The sequence below is a fragment of the Periplaneta americana genome, chromosome 15 (assembly GCF_040183065.1).
Source record: "Periplaneta americana isolate PAMFEO1 chromosome 15, P.americana_PAMFEO1_priV1, whole genome shotgun sequence".
NCBI classification, from domain to species: domain Eukaryota; kingdom Metazoa; phylum Arthropoda; class Insecta; order Blattodea; family Blattidae; genus Periplaneta; species Periplaneta americana.
Window position 1 is genome coordinate 104,932,823 of NC_091131.1, and position 24,618 is coordinate 104,957,440.

Genomic DNA, 24,618 nt, shown 5'->3' on the forward strand with positions numbered 1-24,618 from the left:
ACACGAGTAAGATCGTCATTTAATCAATTATGAATATATTAATACTACATTAAACAAAAAAAGTCGCTCTCCTCAATGCAGTGGTTACCAAGTTCCAGAGGTAGCTTTAGTGTTAGGTCCTCGACCCATAACACTGCCTAAATAAAATATAATTACGGTATATCTTATTTTCAACTGCATGTGTACAGCGCTATAAGATCACAAATTTTATGAAAATACTGGTTTTCCATGGAGTGATTCAAGCAGAATGTACCAATGCGCCATATGAGAGAGAACAGTGCCATTTGCCTACTCATGCACTGATGTATAGCTAGCTGTACATATAATCCTCGTCATCCGAACCAGCTGCCAGCCAGCTCTGTAAGAGCATGCGCAGAAGTGTTTTGTAATCCACTCCATGAAGCTTCACAAGGTGTGCAAGGGGCAGGGGAAAAGGACTTTTCTGTGCCATTCAGTTGACAACTCTATTTGAGATGGCAGCACTAAATAAGGAATATTTGTTCCATGCTAGGCCTAACAATACAACAAGCTTGACTATAGCTTCTATTCTAGCTCATAAACTATAGAATGTACTTCGTTCATATTCACTTTCTAGAGGTGAAGCTACCTAGAAATAATGCACATGAAATATAGTAATTACAATAAAAATGTTTTATTATATATCAAGAAAGACTGACAAGGTGAAACTGCTGGCAGAGGTAGTTCTAGAAGAGACGTAATGGAAGTTCCGCCCCAATAGAAGAGTATCCAAGATCTGATTTTCACCACACGCATGCTTAGTGAGAGCTGTAGGACGCCCTGTGAAGAGATGGAAGGAAAATTTTGTAGACCGGAACAGTTCTTTTTAGGACTATTATCTGTTAGGAAGATGATAAATCAACACTTCACTCCAAATAAAGTTATAATAATAATAATAATAATAATAATAATAATAATAATAATAATTATTATTATTATTATTATTATTATTATTATTATTATTATTATTATTATTATTATTATTATGTACTTACATAATTCTATGTGAAAATATTTGGTTTTATGTGAAATAAAATTCGGCTTTTACGTTTGGAACTTCACATTCAGAATTTTTAACTTCGATAATTATGTTTTATTGCATCCCAAGAAAAATATTTAATTACATAGAAATCCGCTCCCTAGTAATAATAATTTATTAATCCTGTTCATATATATCAGAATAAGTCAACTTAACATGCTTCGATTGTTTTTACAACCCCAATTATCCCCTTTTTAAATAATGGTAGGATGATTCCAATCATTCATCCCTTGGGATTAGTAGTAGTAGTAGTAGTAGTAGTAGTAGTAGTAGTAGTAGTGGTAGTGGTATCCATTGATAATCGACATTAAGATATATGGATCATATGAGGAAACAAAGAGGAAGGCAGAAAATAGGAAAGACTGGAGAAGGCTGGGTTTGCAGTGAAAACCTGCTCTTGAGTAGAACACTAAAATGAATGAATGAATGAATGAATATAGAAAAAGGAGCATCTTCTGCGGACCTATGGATAAAGAACTAAGGAAGAGACTAGTGAGGTACTTTGTATAGAGTGTGACATTGTACAGGGCAGAAACACTGACATTACGACGAAGTAAAAAGAAACGACTAAAAGCTTTTGAAATGTGTATGTGGAAAATAATGGGGCGTGTGAAATGGACAGACATAATAAGAAATGGAGCTGTGCTAGAAAGAGTGGTGAAGAATGAATAATGCTGAAATTGATCAGGAAGAGAAAAAAAGAATTGGCTGGGTTTCTGCCTAATAAATGAAGGATGTACCAGAAGGAATCTTGAACGGAAAAAAAAGTTTGGAGCAGAAGATGATAGAGAACTAAGATACCATTCATTTTGCTAGCATTATCACCATCTTACTCAGACGCTAGATAAACTTAGCAGTTGATAAAGAGTCGTGAAATAACCATAGATGGAATTGGTATATGGATTATATGCGGAGACTAAAAGGAAGGCGGAAAATAAAGATTGGAAAATGCTGGGTTTGGAGTAATAGACCTGTCCTTAGGCAGAACACAATGAGTGGAGATTATTATTATTATTATTATTATTATTATTATTATTATTATTATTACCGTACATGGCTTATTGCAATTTCCAAAGAAAGTAAATACTCCATATTTTTGTGCCACTGAGTGTCAGATATTATAGTGAGCGAATTGCGAAATAGGGCTTTCCTGATTTTTTTTCTCCCAATGTAGTTACTGCTTTTACCGACCGCAATAGCGATGTGGGCCTGTTATGAGAACCATAATGTGACAAAATAGTCATAGTTAACATGTTAACTGTCTTATACAATCTACGAAGGCTATAAAGAGACTGAACTTCGCTAAATTTCCAAATAAATTGCCACACTTAAATTTATGATCGTGATTTCGCAGAGTGATTGATTACAATATTGACCTTTTCGCTCATATTTTGATCACCTTTGAAGAATGGATGACCTCTGTATTTTCAACATAGCCAACTTTACATATATTTGTTATATTATGTATTTGAATAAATGGGGAGTGTATCCTTTAATGTGTTACATTTTCAATATAGTTATTTTAGTTTAATAATTTGCTTGATTGTTGGACAGTTTGTAACTTATAAGCTGATGCTCTCAAGTTGTATATTTCTTTGCGGAATATTGGTAACCTTTCAATCCTCTCGGGTACAGTGTTGCAGGAAAGTGAGCAAGGGAGGAATTATGCAGTCCAACGTTTTAAGTCGGTTATCTTCAGCGCTAAAAGTTAGTTATTTCACTGTTTGTAAATGCTACCCTTAAATCATTATTCTGGGTAAATTTCTATTATTGCCAGAGATCTATGTCAACTGAAAAGACCTGTATTATACATGTATAGGATTGTACAGTTTGTTTTTGCATTGAAGTAAAACTGGTGCTAAGTAAAATAATTATTAATTGACATTGGAAAAAGCTGTAAATTTAAAACAAAGTGACGATTATAGTGTATGTTACAGAACAATATGTCAATATTTAAGTACAGGCGGACCTGCATGTTGGTGGGAGTCTGTACAAAATATGCTTATACTTATTTTTCCCCTGTACTATTGTTTTTAGCCAACATGCGTACAACGTTGTCAGAGGGTTGCCCCATCGCTAACATCTCTACAAAACAGATTATATTCAAGTGGTCAGGAGGCTGATGTAGTTGTCATTGGATCAGGCCCAGGAGGGTATGTTGCAGCCATTAAAGCTGCACAACTTGGTATGAATGTGAGTACCGGTATAGGATTATTTTTAGGATCGTCTGTTATGCTACAGTGTTGAAAAACATGATTTTAGGTATTCATATTCTTTGTAGTCTACATAGAGTGGATTCGATGTACATGAAGAAAAATACAGTTCTAAATTTAATTTTCAGGGATTCTTTTCTTTCTTTAGGTATTCTTTTATTGTAATATTTAATTAGGTAGTACGATACATGAAGGTACTGCTATTCCAAGAGAGTTTATGTCTTAGTATGTAGTAATTGAATTTGTAAATATGTTTTTACTTTCGTGTTCATTTTGTCGACATTAATGGGATTGATATTTCATCAAACCTTTTCGAAATCTGAAGAACCTCTTATAATTCAAAAGTTTTTTGCTTATTCATTGTCCCTTTCATATATCAGTTCTATTTTTTTTTCAGACGGTGTGTATTGAAAAAGAAGCAACTTTCGGCGGAACATGTCTTAATGTTGGTTGTATACCTTCTAAAGCATTGTTGAACAATTCACATTATTATCATATGGCCCATTCTGAAGATTTTAAGAACAGAGGAATTGAAGGTGAATAAATCAGACATTTTCTTGTTCGCCAATGAAACATGTATGTTTGTATCTGCAAAGTTTTTTCTTGAAATTGTTTCCATTCAAGTAGGCTTCAAATAGTCGTTGGTTAGGTGCGCTCTACAATTAATATCTGTAATGTGTTCTTCGAAATTACGATATTCGAAAAATCAATGATTCAGTTAACATTGTTCAAGCTATAATTTAACTGCTAATCGAACACAAATTGCATTTATTCGCAAGGAAGACATAACTACCGATTAATACTAAGGTGTTCCTTACCATTGCATTGCATTCATGGTTGATTATTCTTTAGATTTACCAGTGCTTACAGACCTTAGTCCAAAGGTTATTTTGAGCAAATAGGCCTATGTTAATGTAAAATTGGATCTGATATTCAATAATAACATTGATAACATGTAAATAAAAAATGTGCTAACTGTAAAATAGAAATTCTCCTCTGTCGACCCCAAATGCGGTTACTTGGTTCTTTGTCATTCACCCATATGAAGCCAGTTCTATAGACCAATTTACGGACAGAGTCATTTCCGAGAGTGCGCCATTGAAGGCTGGTCTACTCTACACCCATGATGTGATGAGATGAGATGATGATGGAGATTTGTTGGGATGCCATAGAGGAACTGGATCTCCTGGAGAAAACCCATGTTACCTGTACCATAGACTTGCCAACAAAAGTCATAGATCAGGGGTACAAAGCAGATCGAACCCAGGTCCATAGGATTATGAGTACAACACTCTGGCTGCTGGTTCACCATAACGGCTCAAAATATAAATATATATAAATGCTAGAAAAACGCTTGCGGAATATTTTATTAACTCACATGTGTAGGCCTAGGATGTCGAAAACTTTTTTTCTTCAGTTTTTATGTTTCTGTATATTTTGGTTTACAATTTTATAAAATAAAAATACAGAGCTTTAAGCTCGTATGCCTTGCTGCATATGTGTGAATCATATGGCCAATCAGCTGATTTACAGATCATACCTTTGTTCGATCTGAGTATGTTTGAAAGTACAGTACTGTATATGCAGAGACGAGTGAAAAGTCTGACTTTTGATTAACAGAGATTTCCTTGTTACGAGTATTTTGACATTTGTAGGTAGTAATGTGGGGTTTGCAGTAAGAGTGACTCAGTTGTGATTATTACACGTATTTATAGGCATACAACAATAATAATATAAAACTTGTATTCCTTCTGTAACAACCGGATCTTGTCTGATCTGTAGAAGTATGTTTCACAACAGCTTATTTCTCAAAATAGAAATGATCGTGTAAATATTCTAGGCTAAATTGAACTCATATTCGTGTGAACTTTTTTTTACTGATGAAGACTTTGTTAATAAATTCTATACATGCTGCTATAACTTTAATCTTTCTGTATACTAAAAAGAAAATACAAAATTACTTTCTCCCTTTAAATATATATTTGTTTTTAAGTTCCTCAGGTTAGTTTGAATCTTGATACATTCATGGGTGCCAAGGTAGCTGCAGTAAAGGCCCTGACTGGAGGCATTGCACACTTGTTTAAACAAAATAAGGTAAATTTATATATCATTTATTACTTTTTTATTATTATTCTTATTTAATCTATTGAAACAGAAATTACTAAACATTTACAAGGAAAGAGCAAACAAAATTTATAAATAAATGCTATTTACACAACACTGAATGTTCTAAACATAAAAAAAAACTGTTAGACCTAAATGAAATATTAATTAATTAAATAAATATTCATATCATATTAGTATATGACGATGAATAATTTCACCAGTAACCAGTTAGCTGATGTATCACTTTTCCATGCTTAAAATTCAGAGTCAATTTTGATGTGTGAAGTGGAATTTGCTGTGGATAAAAACAGTGTTTGAAGCACGTTATTGCTTATTGCCTCATTACAGCACTCCTCTGTTAATCATCACCTTTCCAGTGCAGTGTAGATTCATGTGCCTTAAGGCGGCAAATTTATGTACAGCTTTAGCATATTATTCAGTTAGAGGACACTTATATTAAGTTGATGAGTCAAGTACTTGTGATTCAATAAAAATGTATTAGTTCATTGATTGAATGAGATAGTTAACCTATTCACAGCTATAATTAGGGATGTAGATTTAGCGAGTAGAGTATGTTCAATTTTGTGTGCAGTTTGGTGACTTCTTTTAATGCCCACTTAATAGATTTACGACTTTCTACCAAAGAACTCTGACCATCTCCATTCACATGCTGCACATTTGCCACATTCCTAGCAACCCCCCCCCAACTGTTCAATGATTGCTACTTTAGTTTATTAATATAAGTGGCAACTCTCCTTCCACGTGAAGATGAACGAACGAGGGTTGTGATTGGTTATTAACAGGTGAAGACAAGATTCTGTCGCAGTAAAGTAAGACTTTAGTTATGATATAATAACCAATTAGTAGCTTGACAAAACCTTTTCTGTAAAACTGCACTTCAGGGAACTGAACTAACTGTACTCATAATTATGTTATTTTTAGTTTTGTAATAATTGTGAGATAAAGTATCATAATGCTAAAGTGAGTATGCTTCATTTTCTTGTAAATGTGACAGTAATGTCATAGAAAATTGTTGTTATGAGTTAAGTTTCACATAAACTTTCTTTTTATGTGAAGTCTCCTTTCAACTTGCCTGAAGCAACTAGGTCAAATCTAGGATTAGTCATGCCTACTACTATGTAGTTACACAATGTGATTCTTACTGTTGCACATATAGTTTTCCTCACACTGACGTCCAGTCCTGATCGCATACATATCAGATTGGCTATCCATGTCATGAAATAACATAAAAAAAGAACAATCACCAGAGCCTCCACTGTCGAAAAGACATTTTTTGGTAACAACTGCTATATGGAAGTACAGTTGCAAGCTATTATTCCATTTAATTCCATAAGGATTATAATGTGCCTTCTTTTGCAGTCATTAGATGGCAGCAGAGTGAAATTGGTAAAAGTTGTTGTCTGAAAGTTCATTAGGCTGATCAATCTGCGGTATGTGATCATGTGATCAGGGCTTCCAGTAAGTGGTAGCATAAGGGATAAAACTATTTCATGCATTCACATGGAGAGAAAAAAAGCTTCAACCTGACAATGCATATGCACAGAACCAAAGAACAGTTATTGTTAATGAATGGAATTAAAAATATACTGTCAACTCCGGTTATAGTGAACCTTTGCGGACCAGCATATTTTGTTTACTATATCTGAGGTTCACTAAAACCGAAGTGTCTGTTTTTGTACTACTGACGTTGCTATACATACAGTATTAATGCCCGTTTGGGACAGACCACGTTCAATATCAGTACTAATGTTTGCTGTATCTTCTAACTTAAACACTTTACTCTTTGACATCCTGATGTTCACAGTTCGAAACTTGAATCTAATCTGACCATGTAGGTAGTAGGCACTGACCGATTTCGCACCTCTTCCCACTAGAGGTATGCTACTGTGTATTCGGCCTTGGAATTTCCCCGGTTCACTTTTACAAAGATGTGGGAAGAAGGGTTGAGGTTGAGGATCATTATATTGTAATCCTTCTTGTATTTACCCTTTGGTCATCACTCTGCTCCCTTTTATAAAAGAAAACACTTTCTCTTCCTATTCTTCTAATAACCTCTTTTAAAGAAGTCAGAACTAATCCTTCCTTTATCCCTCACTGCGTACACTATTCTCTTTAACGTGTTTCAAGCTGTCCAGGAAACTGGACAAATCCTTTGTCTTTCAATGCACTTAAAGAGTAGAAGGTTTGAGATTTTGTTCTGAATATATTCTTGGAAGTTTATAGGAGAAAGAGTTTCCTAAATTACCATTTTGGCCATTTTAAAATTACATTTTCTTGAAGTTATAGTTTTAGGTTCACTATAACTGAAGCGAGGGTTCACTATAAACGGAAATATTAAAGTACTTTTTAATGTATGTGGGTCAGGACCAACGATTTAGGTTCACTATTACCGAGTTCACTATATCCAGAGCTGACTATAATTTGAATAATTTGACTTATAAATTACAGCACATGCTCGAAATTTTCATCAGAAATCAACAGTAAATTGACGGTTTAAGACATTAATTATGAGCACTTCAAAAACTTTATGCAATGTACTAATTAAAGTACATATTATACATGTTCTAGCAACTCAAATCTTAGCGCATGTGTTTTTGGGTCCTGAGTCCGCCTCTGCAGCTGGATGACTCATGTGATAACAGTAGGTGTCTGATGGTTTATTGCGAGCAAGTATTTATTATTTCGATATCTTAGTAGGTTTTTTATGCAACAACAAAGTCCTTGCTCTTTTTTTTTTTTCTTCACAACACATGCAGTATATGTATTCTTGTTGTGATAAATGGTTTTTCATGTAACTAATGAGTAGCATATTTATGTGTATTGAAAGTTCATTAAGTACGAATATGGGTATCGATTTGTGCAGTAATAAAAATGTCTTAAAACAAAACTTTGAATCTCCGTGATAAAACTCGAAATTTATAACTTTATTTGCCCTGTAATGTGCTAGCCAACTTTCTGCACCAAAGATTTTCCCCAAACAAATTCCTGTTCAAATCCTTTCCTGAGTTCATCAGTCCTTTCGTTTCATTCAGCTTGTTCCATTCTTGTCCCCTCCAAACTTGAACTGGAGAAAACAGATGAAAATCAAATGAAAACCTGGGGCTTGTGTCTCTTCCCCTTCACCATTTCTCCTTTCGTCTTCGTGCTTTTACCAAGAGAATTTCGTGAACAATTTCCCGGAGTGAAAGTTCCAGTGGGTTCTTGGATCCATAAATTAGTGAATAAATTAAAAAAAGGTCTAAGAATCTACAGTGTTAACACGTGAAAAGCTTCAGGACATTAGTGAATGTCTTGAGCAATCTTCTAGAAAATTCTTATTTGCACAACAAATTTACATTTCTTACTTTTCTGCTTAGAGAGCAACCAAAAACTAAAATCTAGACATTACGAAGTTAGTGACTGAAGTGCAAAGTTTAAGTCCTAGAGATCCCATTGCCATAATCACTTACTGCAATTAGTCTCTTCAGTCAGTACAGAGTGGTGTCTTAAAGCCCCAATTAGTGCTGTGTTCTTAAACATCTTGAGCGTCTGCTGTAATGTGGTAAGTCAGATTAATTTTTTAAAATTCCATTTATTAATAATAGCTATACTTTTGTTCCGTGCATGCACTTTTTTTCTCTGTGCAAGTGCATGGTATAGTCTCGGCTGTTACACTAACACTTGCCATAAATCATCATGCAGTAACTAAGTGGCAACCATTAAGAATTGCACTGTATTTTATGTCATGCCTGTCACCAGATAATAAGCACACCGTGGGTAATAAATATAGTTGATAGTAATTAATGACTTGTAACATATGAACTTGTTAAACTTTCATAACTGAACATTTTCATTTTCTCTAAATATTTAAAACAACAAAAATTGCTCTGCCTAACAGGTAGCTTCAATAAAAGGCCATGGAAAGATCACAGGACCTAATGAAGTTACAGCTTTAAAGGAAGATGGATCAAACGAAGTTGTGAAAGCAAAGAATATTATCATAGCAACAGGATCAGAAGTAACGCCATTCCCTGGTATAGAGGTGAGTTCTTGCTTATCATTTAGAATAAACACACAAGTTTAATATATGCATGCCCAACCTAGAGTATTGTCCAAAGGAAAATTTGTTTGCATGTACTGCAGCAAAAATGACACTTTAGGCCGTTCGTTCATGAGGCGTCACTTCATAGATTTAAAAAATTTTTCGTTTCCTTCTTCTTGAGACAGTTTTTGTCTAGATACTTGTGTTTCACCTACCACCCTTGGGTGGAATAAAACTTCAGCTCTTCATTATCATGAATGATCATCTTTTTATTGATAACTAAAATGTCATAGTTAAATAATGCACAGTACAATTTATTGTCATCCTTGCTTTCAAATGTATGTAAAGGTTACACTTCAATTTTATGTTCATGTTCTCCATAGATTGACGAACAGACGATAGTGTCATCCACAGGAGCACTTTCCTTGTCAGCTGTACCCAAAAAGCTGGTAGTCATCGGTGCTGGTGTTATTGGCTTGGAGTTGGTAAGATATACTTAATAATTTCTTAGGTGTTTTTTTTATCTAACACTTATAGGTATTCCAGATCCTACTAGAAATGATAAATGATTAAAAAAATAGCCATTTTATATGAAAATAATCAGGTAATATGATAGTTACAGTTTCTTCTGAAATGTGAAACCAAATGAGAACATGTTTTTTCTTTCAGTTCCTCATCTCCTTTTTGTACTGTATTTTTACTGTACGTTTAACTTCTTATTTAATTTTTACATATCTACTTGAGAGTCATTGTTAAATAAAAAAAAATCTTTCAGTTAGAATAAATATTGAGAGACAAAAAAAGAAAAGATAAGAATTTGATTCCTGAAGAAACGAGAGGAATAGCAAATATTGCCCACATAAGGACATGACTATGGTGGTTATTTGTGTGTGTGCATATGAAAAGGGACCACTTGGCAGTTTCTAGTTTCAGATATAGACAGTGCTTTGAGCATGATCTAGTTGATGCATGACTTTAATATTTATACAGTTTATTGCTTAGGATGTGATCATACCAAAGGGGGGGAAAAAAATTCACCACTTTGAATCCTTCCTTTGTTTTTAAAGGTTATATCTAAAACTAGAAGCTGTCAAGTGGTTCCTTCTCGTATACACGAACACATTTATACATTTATTTCTCCATGGTGCACACTCTTCAGTAGCTTGGATTCTGTGATGGATATGAAACACAAAAATCTAAGCATATTAAAAATGACAGAATACATACATATATTGGAGAACTATAGATTATTGAAGACTAACTTGAGCGATGTTATTCTTCATTACATACTGTACTTCTTCTGCATCACATTTTAGGCTGTTGTTTCCCCCAATATTTTTTCAGTCAGAATGTATTACTTTCTTATGTGTATAGCTAGTATTATGAAGAGAAGGTTCAGGTGAAAGGTCTTAAATTATGACTCTTGAAGTTAATGCTGCATTTTTATTTTATTTATTTACTTTTTTTTTAACATGAAATGTTTATGCAGAACCCTATAGATATAATATTGTTCCATTTTCTTGTAATGACATTACTCATACTTCGGAACCAGAAATGTAAGTGGCGATCTGTCTCTCTCTGTTCTGTATTTAATGTGCGTCATTGTTTTGCATATAATAATTATGGAAATATTGAATATATGGGTTATGCACGTACATGTATCAAATAAAATACACTACAGTATGTATTGTACTTCATTACTTCAGTTCAAGTGTAAATGTTTCACACAATCATTAGTCTTTCTGTAAATCCCCTGTCGCTTTTTTAATTACAGTTAATTTAATCTCAGTGGAAGGAATTAATTTTCTGACTTCAATTTTTTTAGTTTTCGCTACATATTTTCAATGTTATTTTGCCTTCTCCATCATCATCACCATTCCTTCTTTTATGATCTTCTACCTTTTCTAGTCATTGTTTTTCTCCCATAAATACTCATTACATTAGATCATAGAAATCTTGTTGTCCTTCAAACATAATTTACCTGAATGATTCTTATTTATTCTTTTGGTTACAGTATCATTTTGTGCATTTTTTTTTTTTTTCGTAATTTCGTATTATTTAATTATTGAGATTTTTGGAAATTAACTTAATGTCATTGTTGCAGGGTTCTGTCTGGGGACGTTTGGGTGCTGAAGTTACAGCAGTAGAATTCCTAAATTCTATTGGTGGAGTTGGTATTGATGGAGAAGTATCTAAAACTTTCCAGAGGGTTTTGGGAAAGCAAGGAATGAAGTTCAAACTGGGCCACAAAGTGACCAGTGCACGAAGAGAAGGAAGTAATATCAAAGTCAGCATTGAAAATGCAAAGGATCCATCGAAGAAGGAAGAAGTAAGAATGTTTGACAATTTGGGTTTGGTCAGCTGAGACCTCCTTGGACTCTGATAATCTGGCAGTGTCGAACTCCATTTCTAACATAGAAAATATCTGGGAGACTGAATTCGTGACTCCTAATGATAGGATGACAGGAGAGACTGATTACTAATAGAGTTTAATTTTGACATGATTGAAAAGTGGTTGGTAGTTTTTTTAATTGGAGCCATTTCAGTCATGGACACAGTTTTTATATGCCAGAAATCTGCGACTTTGATCCCTCAGGTTCCTTCTCATCCCTTGGCCTTTCTTTGATGATGATGATGTTGTTGATGAGGATACAAAGGAGAGAAAAACAACTAAGGTACTTTGGCACATGTCCTCTGAAGGGATTTGGAGCTGCAGGTACGAAACTAGATATGAACAAGACTCTTTCTGTAGACACGTTTTACTATTTGCCGCGAAATTTGCTCTTTTTTCCCCAATTTTGACATTTTTTTGTGCTAAACGCGATTTTCTTTTTTACTAATATCACCGAATCGTACATTCATTGGTCACGAAATTACAGTATTTTATTTTTAACAATGAAACATTCAAAATAATTACAAAATTAAAGGATCTGTCTTTCATGTTTTATCACGTGAAAAGATGGCTGCTTAGCTGCAAATCTGTGTGTAGGGCATGCACAATGCTTAGGTTCGTTATACATTAACACAATAAGAACTCTGTAGAAGATATGTATCACATTTTCAGCAAAAGTACACAACGAAGACTAAGGAATAATGTATTTTGATAATTTGGCAGTTATGCAGCTTGTCATAGTGTGCAATTGAACATAGGTCCATTGTTTTTTATATTCATGTGACACTTCTCTCCGCCTATAATGTAACAGGCCTTATTAATATCGGTTTGCTCGTCAAGATTGGCATTTTTCCACCAGTGGAAATTTTCTCTGAGTTACATTTGAATGACAAATTACTGAAATTCTACTGAATGCAATGATCGATAAATTGATTTCCATTTTTAAAGTCAGTTTTCCTTCACTATTTGCATGTTTAAATACCAACTTTTCCACGGTTACATAATATGTAAATATTATTTAAATGACTTTTTTTTCACGAATTATAGTAGTTATATTTACAGACTTTGATATATGTCATTCATCATTTTATGGTGTCCATAGTTATCTGTTACAATAGATCTTGTACCAGTCTTCATGTGCCATGTGGAGGTAGATCTACATTACACCAAGAATATTGATCATCATCATCATCTTCTTCCTTGCCCATGTTAGACCATGTGGTCTGTTACTGTCCTTAGTCATTTGTTTCCTTGGCCATCTGAGATATCTTTTTTCCTCTAGATCTATAGCATATAAATTGTTTCGGAATGTTCCTTTGAGACTTGAATATAATTCATTTTCTGTAGAGCAGATTATAAGCCTGTCGCTAGGTAGTCTAGTAGTGGTTCTTCCACTTTGTAACCCTAGACCACCATGTTCCTCTGTAGATGATGGAACAGTTACATTACCATGACTTGGTCCCTGGTGAAACTTAGTCACTGCAAGAACAGTGTCCACCCTCCATGACATGAACGTGTCCACCAGGATTTGCCTGGGTGTATATAGTTTCAAAACAAGTCCCTCTATATACCCTGGACCGAAGGATTAGAAAGTCGATCATTCATATCCTCCTCAGCCTCATCCATCCATCCATCCATCCATCTCAGTCTGTCTCCCAACATTTCTTCTGTTCTCCACTATGCTTTCCATTATCCTCCTCACCATATTCTCTCTCTCCTTCCTCTGAACATGTGCAGCCCATCTTAGTCTTGGCACTCTAATATCCGTAATAATGTCCGGGGAATTAGAATGTTGATGGTTATGATTAATGGAAAACTGAGGGCACAGAAAGTAGAAGTACTCTTGGAATCCTAGTTCAATACGTCATTGGGCTTGGTCAACATTTTAGCTGTTTGAGTAATGAACTTTGAAGTCTAAAAATTGTAATAAAATACAGAAAACTAAAATTGTAAGAGAACCAAAACTATCAGAACTATGTAGGCCTATTTAAGACTACACTTGAGGTGAAATTTCAGTTTTCTGAACTATTCAAACTATAGATCTGAAAATCTGTACAGTTATCATGCGACTGATAAATAGTCTCTGTACAAAGTTTCATCTAACTTGGTTAAGAAACATACGAATTGTTAACAGTTTTGTAAATTAAAAGGCATTTTGAAAAATTGCTACACTTTCCACAAATTTCATAGTCTGAAATTTTGTTTACACTCCTGTCAGACTCCCAGAAGCAAAACTTACTGTCCAGTATAAAATTTCCAAGTAGATTGCAAGTATATAGGGGAGAGTCGGGTAGTATCGGACATCGGGTAATATCGGACAGTGAGTTTCTTTCATCTACCACATGATGATAGTACCTGATTGACATGGTTACGTTTCTGTGATGTTGCATAGAGAAACGTAACCATGTCATTCAGGTACTACCATATGGTGGTAGATGAAAGAAACGCACTGTCCGATACTACCCGATGTCCGATACTACCCGACTCTCCCCTAAACATACATTATAAAAAATAAAATATGTGACCTAGAGGAAGTCTTGATAGCAAATGTTACTAAGCTCACATAAAAAAAAAAAAATCGCATCTATTAATACAGTTGTAGGAAGAGTACCATTTCTAGTAAAGCAAAATGTACAAACAACCTGAGCCAATGATGATGAGTGTCAGATTTGAAACTTTATAGGTGAAAGTAAACACATGCAGTTTCTTCTAACTCTAACAGATGATTGGACAGCTCTATGGGTATGAAAATTAATAGAAGACTGTTTTAGACCTTAAGGAATTTCTTAATTATAAAAAACTGAAAATTGTAATTTTTTTTACCAAAAATGACAAGATTTTCACATTTCAAATGCTTCTACTCATTTTTCTTCATTTCATCGCAATGTCGATGTTTCTGCCCATAAATTGCCACACTTCACACATAGCACTTCATTAGTCTGTTCCTTAGTTCTTTTTCTAGAGGTCTGCAGAAGATGCTCCTTTTTCTATTAAAAGCTTGCTGTGCCATTGCTATCCTCCTTTTGATTTCCTGGTAGCAACTCATGTTATTATTTACACTACACTCCTAGTACTGTATTTGAAGCTGTCTACTTGTTCTACTGCCTCATATTGAATTCGCAAGTTTACCTTCTTCAATTTTCTTCCAGTAACCATAATTTATCTTCAACCCATACTGCTCACAGCTGTCATTTGGTTCCATAGTATATTCTATATTGTCATCTCATCTTCTGCTAGCATCATTATCAGAAAATCTTAGGCACTTTATTCTTCTTCCTCGTGCTATCACCTTCCCATGTTGAAGATATGCAGCACAGAGCAAAAGCTGTCAGTTTCGTTTATTGTTTTATCATATTAAAAAGTGATCAAGTATGAAATTATTAAATAAATCACCATTTTTTAAACAATATTGATTATATTTAATATGCTTCATTCTCAGATTAGTGGACCTAACGATACTGAATATAATAAAAATTCCCTTAATAATAATAATAATTTTAGTAGAAATCATTGTATACAAGTAAGCATACCAAAATCTCCTTTCTTGGTTTGATGGATACAAAAAACTTATATGTATATGAAAATATTTTAAATCTATTTTTGCAGTGTCATAACGCTTTCTTGTTATACTTTGTCCAAAGAAAATGTAAAAATGTGTGAGTAAATACGAGATATTCTTTTCAGTGAAATTAATAGATGCAAAATATGTTCAAGAATGATAAATACAAATCACCATGATAAAATAATTACTTCTGTTTCAGCTGGATTGTGATGTATTGCTGGTTTGTGTGGGACGAAGGCCATATACTGTAAATCTTGGATTGGAAGAAATGGGCATTGAACGTGATGAAAAGGGTCGTGTTCCTGTGAATTCAAGGTTCCAGACCGTAATTCCGAAGTACGTGTTATTTGTCTATTAATATACACCATGTTTCATAAAGATTTGAGAGGGTTATAAAATTTCATTGCAAGTAAACTATTGAACGTACATGAATGAAACCAGTCCAGAATGAACAAGGAACTCAAACAGTTTTTTTGATATGAATGTTTAATGTGTCTACCACATTTGACATGGCACACATCCACTCAATGGTCTAGTTCTTGCCACATTTGCATCAACACAAATTTGTTAATAGTGTTAACTGCTGCAATGATACGTCCCTTAGGTCTGCGATATCATGCAGCATCAGTGGGATAAATTCCCTATCTTTGATACAACCCCACAAATAGGAATCACATGCAGTGAAGTTTGTTGATCTTGGGGGGGGGGGGTCACAGCGTTAGGTGCTGGCCATTTTCAGAGGCACGTCCTATCTAACATGTTAGCAGCACTATGTGGGTTCTTTTCGAATTTTCTATGAAGTTCACGTTGGATAGTAATCACTGAGCTAGTAGTGTGAAATTCCAAAATGCAAAATGATTTCTTCACACTCGTAGCTTAGTTTTCATAGTGCTTCTTGTTTTTGTATACATTTTCATATTATCTTGAGTAATACATTTTTTCACTCTAAATAGTGGGTTTGGAGAGAAAGCATAAGAATTCACAAAAAGATTCAACCTTACTAAATAATTTACTATATTTGCTGTTCTTGAGAGTGATGAAATGAAGTAAATACTGTGGTTTATTAAACTTATCTTTGTTAAAGTACAGAAGAAACTTACAATTCTAAGGCAATTTGTACGTATAAGCCTTGTTAGGCAGCAGAGGAGTCAATAGGAGTTAGAATAAGGTTAAAATATATGTGGATATTTAACTGAAGTACTGCAAGTATGACAAACGATTGCTGCCATAGCACCAAAATGTCTTATAAAATCGTAGACAGACTTATTATACATTTTTAATTGTAGAATTAAAAAAATTACGCGAGTTCTTTTTTTTTTCTGTACCATGTCATAAATGCAGAAACATCGAGCATTTGGAGCTGTGTATCAGCTAATGGATTCAATTGATAGCTTCCACTTTCCTTGCCGTCTCTGATGATAGAGCTGAAACATTGATGCAAAATGTGGGATTTTTTTTGCATTGACACAGTGCAAAACCCTTAAATCTCTCACCATGTGAACACCATGAAAGTCTCAAATGATATTGGATTGTTGCATAAGTTCATAGTGTTTTTCTGTACTTTCATTCATTTAATAATACAATAGTGACACAGCTACCATAGCAACGAAAAATGCTACGAACTTAGGCACCAACCCAATACTTAAAAAGGTAAATTTAAAAATTCAATTACAATAGCATAATCTTATTAACTTGGTTTGACTCATCCTCTGTAGTCCAGTTGACCATTGTCTCTAAATTGCAGTGTTATAGTTTCATACATGAATGAGATTATTAGGTTTTTAAGGGACTACAAAAATGAAAACTAAAGTTCTCTTATCATAGATTTATGGCGCATAAAATAACTCTTCATTAGGCAGGATGCACACAGAATCAGACGCGGTGCAATGTGACATTTTGTCTGTTGGTTTGTCTCCCATTGATTTCTTATGATGTAGTGCACTTAGATTCAGATGTTGTGCGACAGTCGCAAACAGACATGAGGAGACACGGAGAGACAGCATCGAATGACTGCTTGAAGTTCATCGTGAGGAGAAGTCTGATAGCTACAGTGTACTGCGTATGTGTTAGTAGTGGCTATGATTGCATGCTTTCACTATCTACGAATGTTGTTGTGTAGTGCACATTATTCATAACGGAGCTCAGTGCGGATAAATTAGTTGTTTTAGTACAGGAAAGATACATTCTGTACAATCTTTGAAACAATATCACGACAATAATGTGGTTTCTAAAAATATGTGAGAAATTGCAAATGAGATGAAAGCAATACGTGAATAATAATTTATTAATAATAATAATTTGTAGTAGGCCTACTTCTGTGCTCTATACCATCACTCATTATTGATTTAATATATATTTTTCTTTATTGTGAGTCGTAAACTAGTCATAAAATGACGTTTGTGCAATAATTTATTTTAATTTTAAGATGCTTTCAATTGGATAGGTTTTTAGCCATAGGCGTCCTTGGGAAATAATAACGAAATACAATAGAATTTCTTATATAGACAATCTTCTTTCATTGACGCCATTTTCTAGCCTAGGCCAATTTTCCAAACCTACACAGCCAGCAAATCAATTGTCGCGAGCAGACCGTGTTAAGCTGTTGCGAGGCATTGTAAAGGAAAACGTCGCGTCATGTCTGATTCTGTGTGCACCCGGCCTTACTGAAACAATTACTGGTCACACGATCCTCATCCCAGCAAGTTTCCTTTCTTTATGGATAGTGTCTATGCAAGCCACTGTCTTGATTGGAATTGCAGAGAGATCTGCAGGACAGTACCATTTGAGACCAGAGTGTTGAAAGAATCTAAAATGAAGATCACCATCATAAATTATTTAAATTTAATAGGTCATTAAACAGTTTTATTTAAAGAAAATCATACAGACCCTTAGGTTCAGCTTTCTTCTCCCCTAACTATATTTTATTTTAATGGTGTCTTTTTTTTTCTCTCTCTCCCTCCAGTATTTATGCTATTGGTGACTGTATACATGGACCTATGTTGGCCCACAAAGCAGAAGATGAAGGCATTGTTTGTGTGGAAGGAATTGCAGGTGGACCTGTGCACATTGATTACAACTGTGTTCCCTCAGTCATTTACACACATCCTGAGGTTGCCTGGGTGGGCAGCTCAGAAGAGGTTCTCAAAAATGATGTAAGCTTTCTCCTTCCTAAGTACATTCAACCTCAGTATCCGTGGCATTGGTGTCTATAATATATTATGGTATGATATGATGTATGATGAATACAGGAGAAAAACCTGTTAAGTCAGTTGTACTGTTTTTTTTACAGGAGAGCAAGTTAAAACTTTCAAGACCCATTGTATTCTATTGTCTGCGTTATCATGCTTAAAATTTCTTTGGACTAATGAGATTGTTTTTACACAAATCTACACTACCTGAGCTATTACATGGCATCTAAAAGAGAAAATCGATAATTTTGAACTTAGCAAGTTTTTCCTCTGTGCTCTTCATATGATATGATATGTCGCATGATCATCGACATCACATAATAGTCGCACCCTTATTTATAAACAAACTTATCACGACTTTAAAATTTCACTGCATAATCATCACATGAATATTTCTGTTTACTGCAATCAAGAATATTATTTGAAATAACTTGTCGCCACTGCAACACAAAGTACCAATATGCTCAAGGTCGACCACCATGACCAAAACCATTACCACCAACACCAAGACCGATATGACCACCACCGCGACCAACACCACCATGACTACAACTATCACTACCACTACCAAGATGACCACCACTACGACCAACACCAACACGAACACCATCAACACCGCGACCAACAGCCCAACCCCAACTACCACCACCACTACCACCATCATCATCACGACCAACAGCACGATCACCAAAACCACTACCATTAGGAACAACACTACCACGACCACCATGATCATAACCGCGACCTACACAACGATTATCACCAACACCACTACCGCTATCTTGACCACCTCCACCAACACGACCACCACCTCGGCCAACACAACCACGGACACGACCACCTCCAACACCACCACCACTACAAACACCACGACCACCATCACCACCACTACCAACACTACGACCACCACCATGACCAACAACGACCACCACTACGACTATCAACACCACAACCAACATCAACACGACACCACATCCACGACCACTTCCATGACCACCACCAAGACTACTACTACCACCACGAGCAAAACCAACTTAACAACCACTGCTGTGACCACCAGGACCAACATCATCACCACGATCTAAACCACCATCATGATCAACATGACCACTACCATGACCAACACCGCTAGGACCATGACGACCACCACAACGACGACCATCACCACGACCACCATTCCACGGCCACCACCACTGGGACCATCTCCACCACCAACACCACGACCACCATCACGACGACTACAATCAACACCAATATGACCACCACTACAACCACAACCGCCACCTCCATGATGAACAACACTATGACCAGCGTGACCACCACCACGACCAACACCATGTCGATCGCTACGACTACACCAACATGACCAGTTTGTCTGTAAATAAGACTTCCTTCATACAAAGCCACCATGGCCGCACCATTAGTGTTTTTCGTGGCGCTTCTCTTGGTGGCATGACAGTTGTGCTGACTGCAGTCTTCTCAAAATGAAGGTGGAAGAAACAGGTACTTGCTATTTAGCTATACACGCAGTTATGTAATTACCGAAATTGGAGAAATAGAACATTTTGGATTCACCCACTTTTACAAGACATGTCAAAAAAGGTATAGGTCTATTTTGTACTCTCTACTTTGATCTTTGGCATAATCCAGACAAGTTTTTCACATTCATCTCATACACATGAGCGTAGTATCTTTAGACGAGTTATTGGAATGTCTAAAGGATCATTTGACTTGTGTGAATATAAATATGATAGACTATATACCACCAGAGGAAAAGCTTGTAGTCACATTCAGACAATAGAATTCTGATTGTATTGATTATTAAATATTAATAGAGAATATGATTTAATAGAAAGGTTTCAGAAACACATTTTTTGCATATCCTAGTCCTGGAAAAGACTCTCGATTTGAGATTCACAGCTATTTTGAGATGTGTTTCCGTCAGGTGAAGCAACTTGAGTTAAGTTTATGACATGTTGTAGTGGGGTCAAACTATAATTTTGAGGATATTGGTGCTGCTGATTGAATTGTTGCTGAAGGTGACTGTTGAAGAGGTAAGGAACATATATTTTTGTAGCATTGTCAATAATTTGCATGATTTGCGTGCGTACGCCAAAACGTAAATGTTCCGGAATATTTTTCATAGGACTGAGAAGTGATGAGCTTAATAGAAACAACCGATTATCATCATCTTCCCTTGACTTTTCTTGTTCTTCTTGTTTTTCCATATTATTTTGTAGCATATTAATTAGATGTTCAACATTGGGAAACACCCTTTTCTACTCTCTTCCTTTTGCTTCCTCTGTCTTTCATATTTTACGCAATAGAGCTGGTAAAGGGCTGTTCAACAACAGGAAGCCTTTCTTCAGCAACATCTTCCATATTACTAGAAGTACTTTTACTCTTAATGGTATTCTAAAGAAAAGATAGGTGTTTGTAGAATACATACATGGACATTACAACGAAGTGAAGAGAAGTGACTAGAAGCATTTGAAATGTGGATATGGAGAAGGATGGAGCGTGTGTAATGGACAGACAGAATAAGAAATGAAGCTGTGTTGAAAAGAGTGGGTGAAGAAAGAATGATGCTGAAACTGATCAGGAAGAGTGAAAGGAATTGGCTGAGTCACTGATCGAGAAGAAACTGCCTTCTGAGGGATGCTCTGAAAGGAATGGTGGATGGGAGGAGAGTTCGGGGAGAAGAAGATATCAGATGATAGACGACATTAAGATGTATGGTTCATATGCGGAGACTAAGAGGAAGACAGAAAATAGGAAAGGCTGGAGAATGCTAGGTTTGCAGTGAAAGACTTACCCTTGACAGAACACTATGAATGAATGAATGAATATGATTTAGCAAGCAGGAGAACAAGTGCAGCTATAGCAATTCGGAACAAGTTTGCTGACTATTTTCTTAGTGCGGAAGGTGAACTGGAATGGTAACACGTGGAATTTAAAATTTCTAAACCGAAGAGAATTTTTATTCTATCATTTTGCATTATTCAATGTTTATTTGTTATAGTAATTAAAATGATTATTGAGTAATAAACAGTAAATAGTATTTTCGTTCCATCTATTTCATGGATCTCCTATACTTTCTCAATGATACAATAATTTAACATCAATCGAACTTCCCGAATTCTATTTTCTCTGCAGCTGTGATCTCTTTGTTTAGAAAAATGTTCACCAGCTCTTCTCAGTTCTTCCTCTTCAAATCCCTATTCGAATATTCTTCGGAATTCATATCCCACAAAGCAGATTTCGACTGAACTCCATATATGAACATGTCTATATCAAAATTAGGATTTCCTTCTTCTGTATTCATTTTCTCAACACTTTAGAAAAAAAGCAATATGTTTCTGGCTGCACAGAAAGTCGCATCTTGTCTGAAGAGTTTCATTTGAGTCAATGTAAACATCTGGTGGTGCTGCCAGTTTGGCCGCTTGAAAAATCACCTTACCTGCCACCGGGAATTCTGGCTGCACCACCAGACACGTGGCCACACCATGTCTGAAAGGTTATATTTGAAACAATGCAAACATACAGCCATGGAGGCTTTGTGTGAAGGAGTGCTAAGAGTACAACCACAGTCTACTATATACAGTTGCGAAGCTCAATATGTAGTAAAAATGCAAACATGGGTAGTTGTCCACCACTAGGATCGCTACTATCGCCTCATCACCGCAGATCTCTCGCCTAGCAGATGACAAACACTTTCGTTGTGTTCTTTTGGAAAAATTAACACCTTCCTTCCATTATTGAAATATTAAATGCATAAAGTTAATTTATTATTTTAATGAAGTATATTAAATTCCACCATAAACTCGAAGATACCTGCAAGAAATAAGTTAATATAATTTTTGTTTGTGCAAAACGAACTGAAATTTACTATAATAGCTTCACTCATTCAAGATTATAGCGATAATTAACTATGAAACCAATAAATATTAATTTGCATTTCCCTTTACAACAATAATAATGGAAATATGAATTAATGGAGTAACTTACGTGTACCGGTACTTGTAGTGTAAGCTTACATAGTTAACAAAGTGGGATGAGGTTAAGCAATAATAATCACACCAGAAATGGAAATAAAACGTGATCAATGAATTTTATTGTAACGGACTTTTTCTACGTCTCTAGTAAAGCAACAAATAAAAATAACAACAAAATTAACAGCTATAATTAAAAACATGTCCTTTGAAAAAAAAAGTAGGCCTAAGCAATAATAATCCCACCAGAATTGAAAATAAAACGTGATCAATAAATTTCATTAAAACAAACTTAATTTTTCTATGTCTTTAGTAAAATAACACATAAAAATAATAACAAAATTAATAGCTACAATTAAAAATATATCCTCTGAAAAAAAGTAGACCTAACCTTTATTTCTCTGGAAATTTAGCAGCCTAAGTGACAGAACTTTAACCGGTATGTAATGTCCTTTCGGTTAGACTGAAACATTTCATTGTGAAATTTAAGGATATAATGTATTCTAACAGTCACAAAGAACTTCAAAATTAAGAGTTTTGTTTCTGCATAGCATTCTTGTGGAAACCTAGGAGCCTTTCTGAATCTTTCGGAAATCGGAAAAAGGATAACTCTGGCCTCTTTCTCTTACTGTTGCTACAATTTATAGCACTACAAACGTCTCCTCCTTGTCCCATATTATTATTCAAATTATTATATTTTAGCCATTAACATTTTCATTACAACCAATAACGAACATTTCACAAGCATCAATGTGAAATACGCAACGAGCTAGCACTCGATAGAAATACGACACAGTCCAAAGCCGACCATGGACAGTCTATTGTTTCTAGTTGCTAACCACTTGGAGCGCTTTATCACGAGATTTGCAAAAAAACACCCCAAGCTTCGCGACTGTATATAGTAGACTGTGGTACAACCATTATGCGATGGCAACGATCATGCTATGATATACGGTACATTCAGAATGATTCATATTACAGAGCCTGTTTTCCTGGACTATTGGTCCGATTTTGTTCGGATTTAGTTCATTTCTTCTAAGATAATATACACACTTTTTTTTCTTTTATTTAGATGCTGTTCTGACTCTTGTTCAGTAGTGGACATTCTTTTAAGTGGTTTGGGACATTTAATGCATTTGACTTCTACTTGTATTATTTTATTGCAGGGTATCGAATATAAGGTCGGAAAATTCCCATTTGCTGCAAATAGCAGAGCAAAGACCAACAATGATACAGAAGGATTTGTAAAAGTACTTGGAGACAAAGTCACAGATAGACTTTTAGGAGCACATATTATTGGACCTGTGAGTATTATTTCTCTCTAATAACTATTATAAAACAAAGATATTGGGAGAACTAAATATAAACTTGCTACCTATTAGGCCTAATTTTTCCAGATGTACATGGAAACGAAAATGCAGATATTTTGAAAAACTATGCAAATTAAACCATTTTAACAGAATGTTTAATAAACACGGATTAAAAATAATTAGTAAAAGATCATCTCAGCAAATGTACACAAACAGTTGCTATTACAAAAAACTGAAGGAAAAAATTGAGACAATATTCAGATGAACTAAAAAAATAAATACAGTGAAACCTTGATCCATTGTTTTTTTGGGGGAACAGGGAATAAAAACTATAATACCGGAAAACCATAAAAATTACCTTATTTAGGCTTATAATAAACGCAACAGAGTTCTGATCGTATCCCATTGTTCCCTAGATGATTTAAATGATAATAGCCACATAATCGATGCATTTAATTTTTAACAATAATCATAAATAATATAAAATCATAATGGATGTGTCTCGTAATATTTTATTCTCGTTTGTGAACTTGCAATAAAAATCTATTGTTTGCTTAAATAGGGTATAAAATGAACAACCAAATGGTTAGTGATTACACTGAATGCACCTTTATTAGAACATTATGTACACTATTTCTTGGAGAAAAAAAATCTGCAATTAGCTTTCGTTTTGTGCACATTTTACACCTTAATTCTATAGTGAATTTCTGATAAGAATGATACTGAAGTAAACAGAAAGGTGGAGTTCTACCACCC

General features: G+C 34.9%; 1 protein-coding gene across 1 annotated transcript in view; it reads left to right on the top strand.

Moving 5' to 3' along the window:
* Window positions 1-2,464: 2,464 nt before the first annotated feature.
* The window catches only part of LOC138715253 (dihydrolipoyl dehydrogenase, mitochondrial), a 29,083-nt gene continuing 6,929 nt past the window's right edge, over window positions 2,465-24,618 (top strand). The window contains exons 1-10 of the mRNA XM_069847979.1: window positions 2,465-2,764; window positions 3,095-3,250; window positions 3,668-3,806; window positions 5,264-5,364; window positions 9,275-9,418; window positions 9,802-9,903; window positions 11,523-11,747; window positions 15,572-15,708; window positions 18,335-18,524; window positions 23,719-23,856. Of these exons, the coding sequence (XP_069704080.1) occupies window positions 2,534-2,764; window positions 3,095-3,250; window positions 3,668-3,806; window positions 5,264-5,364; window positions 9,275-9,418; window positions 9,802-9,903; window positions 11,523-11,747; window positions 15,572-15,708; window positions 18,335-18,524; window positions 23,719-23,856 (1,563 nt within the window). The 5' untranslated portion in view covers window positions 2,465-2,533. The remainder of the gene's footprint in view (window positions 2,765-3,094; window positions 3,251-3,667; window positions 3,807-5,263; window positions 5,365-9,274; window positions 9,419-9,801; window positions 9,904-11,522; window positions 11,748-15,571; window positions 15,709-18,334; window positions 18,525-23,718; window positions 23,857-24,618) is intronic.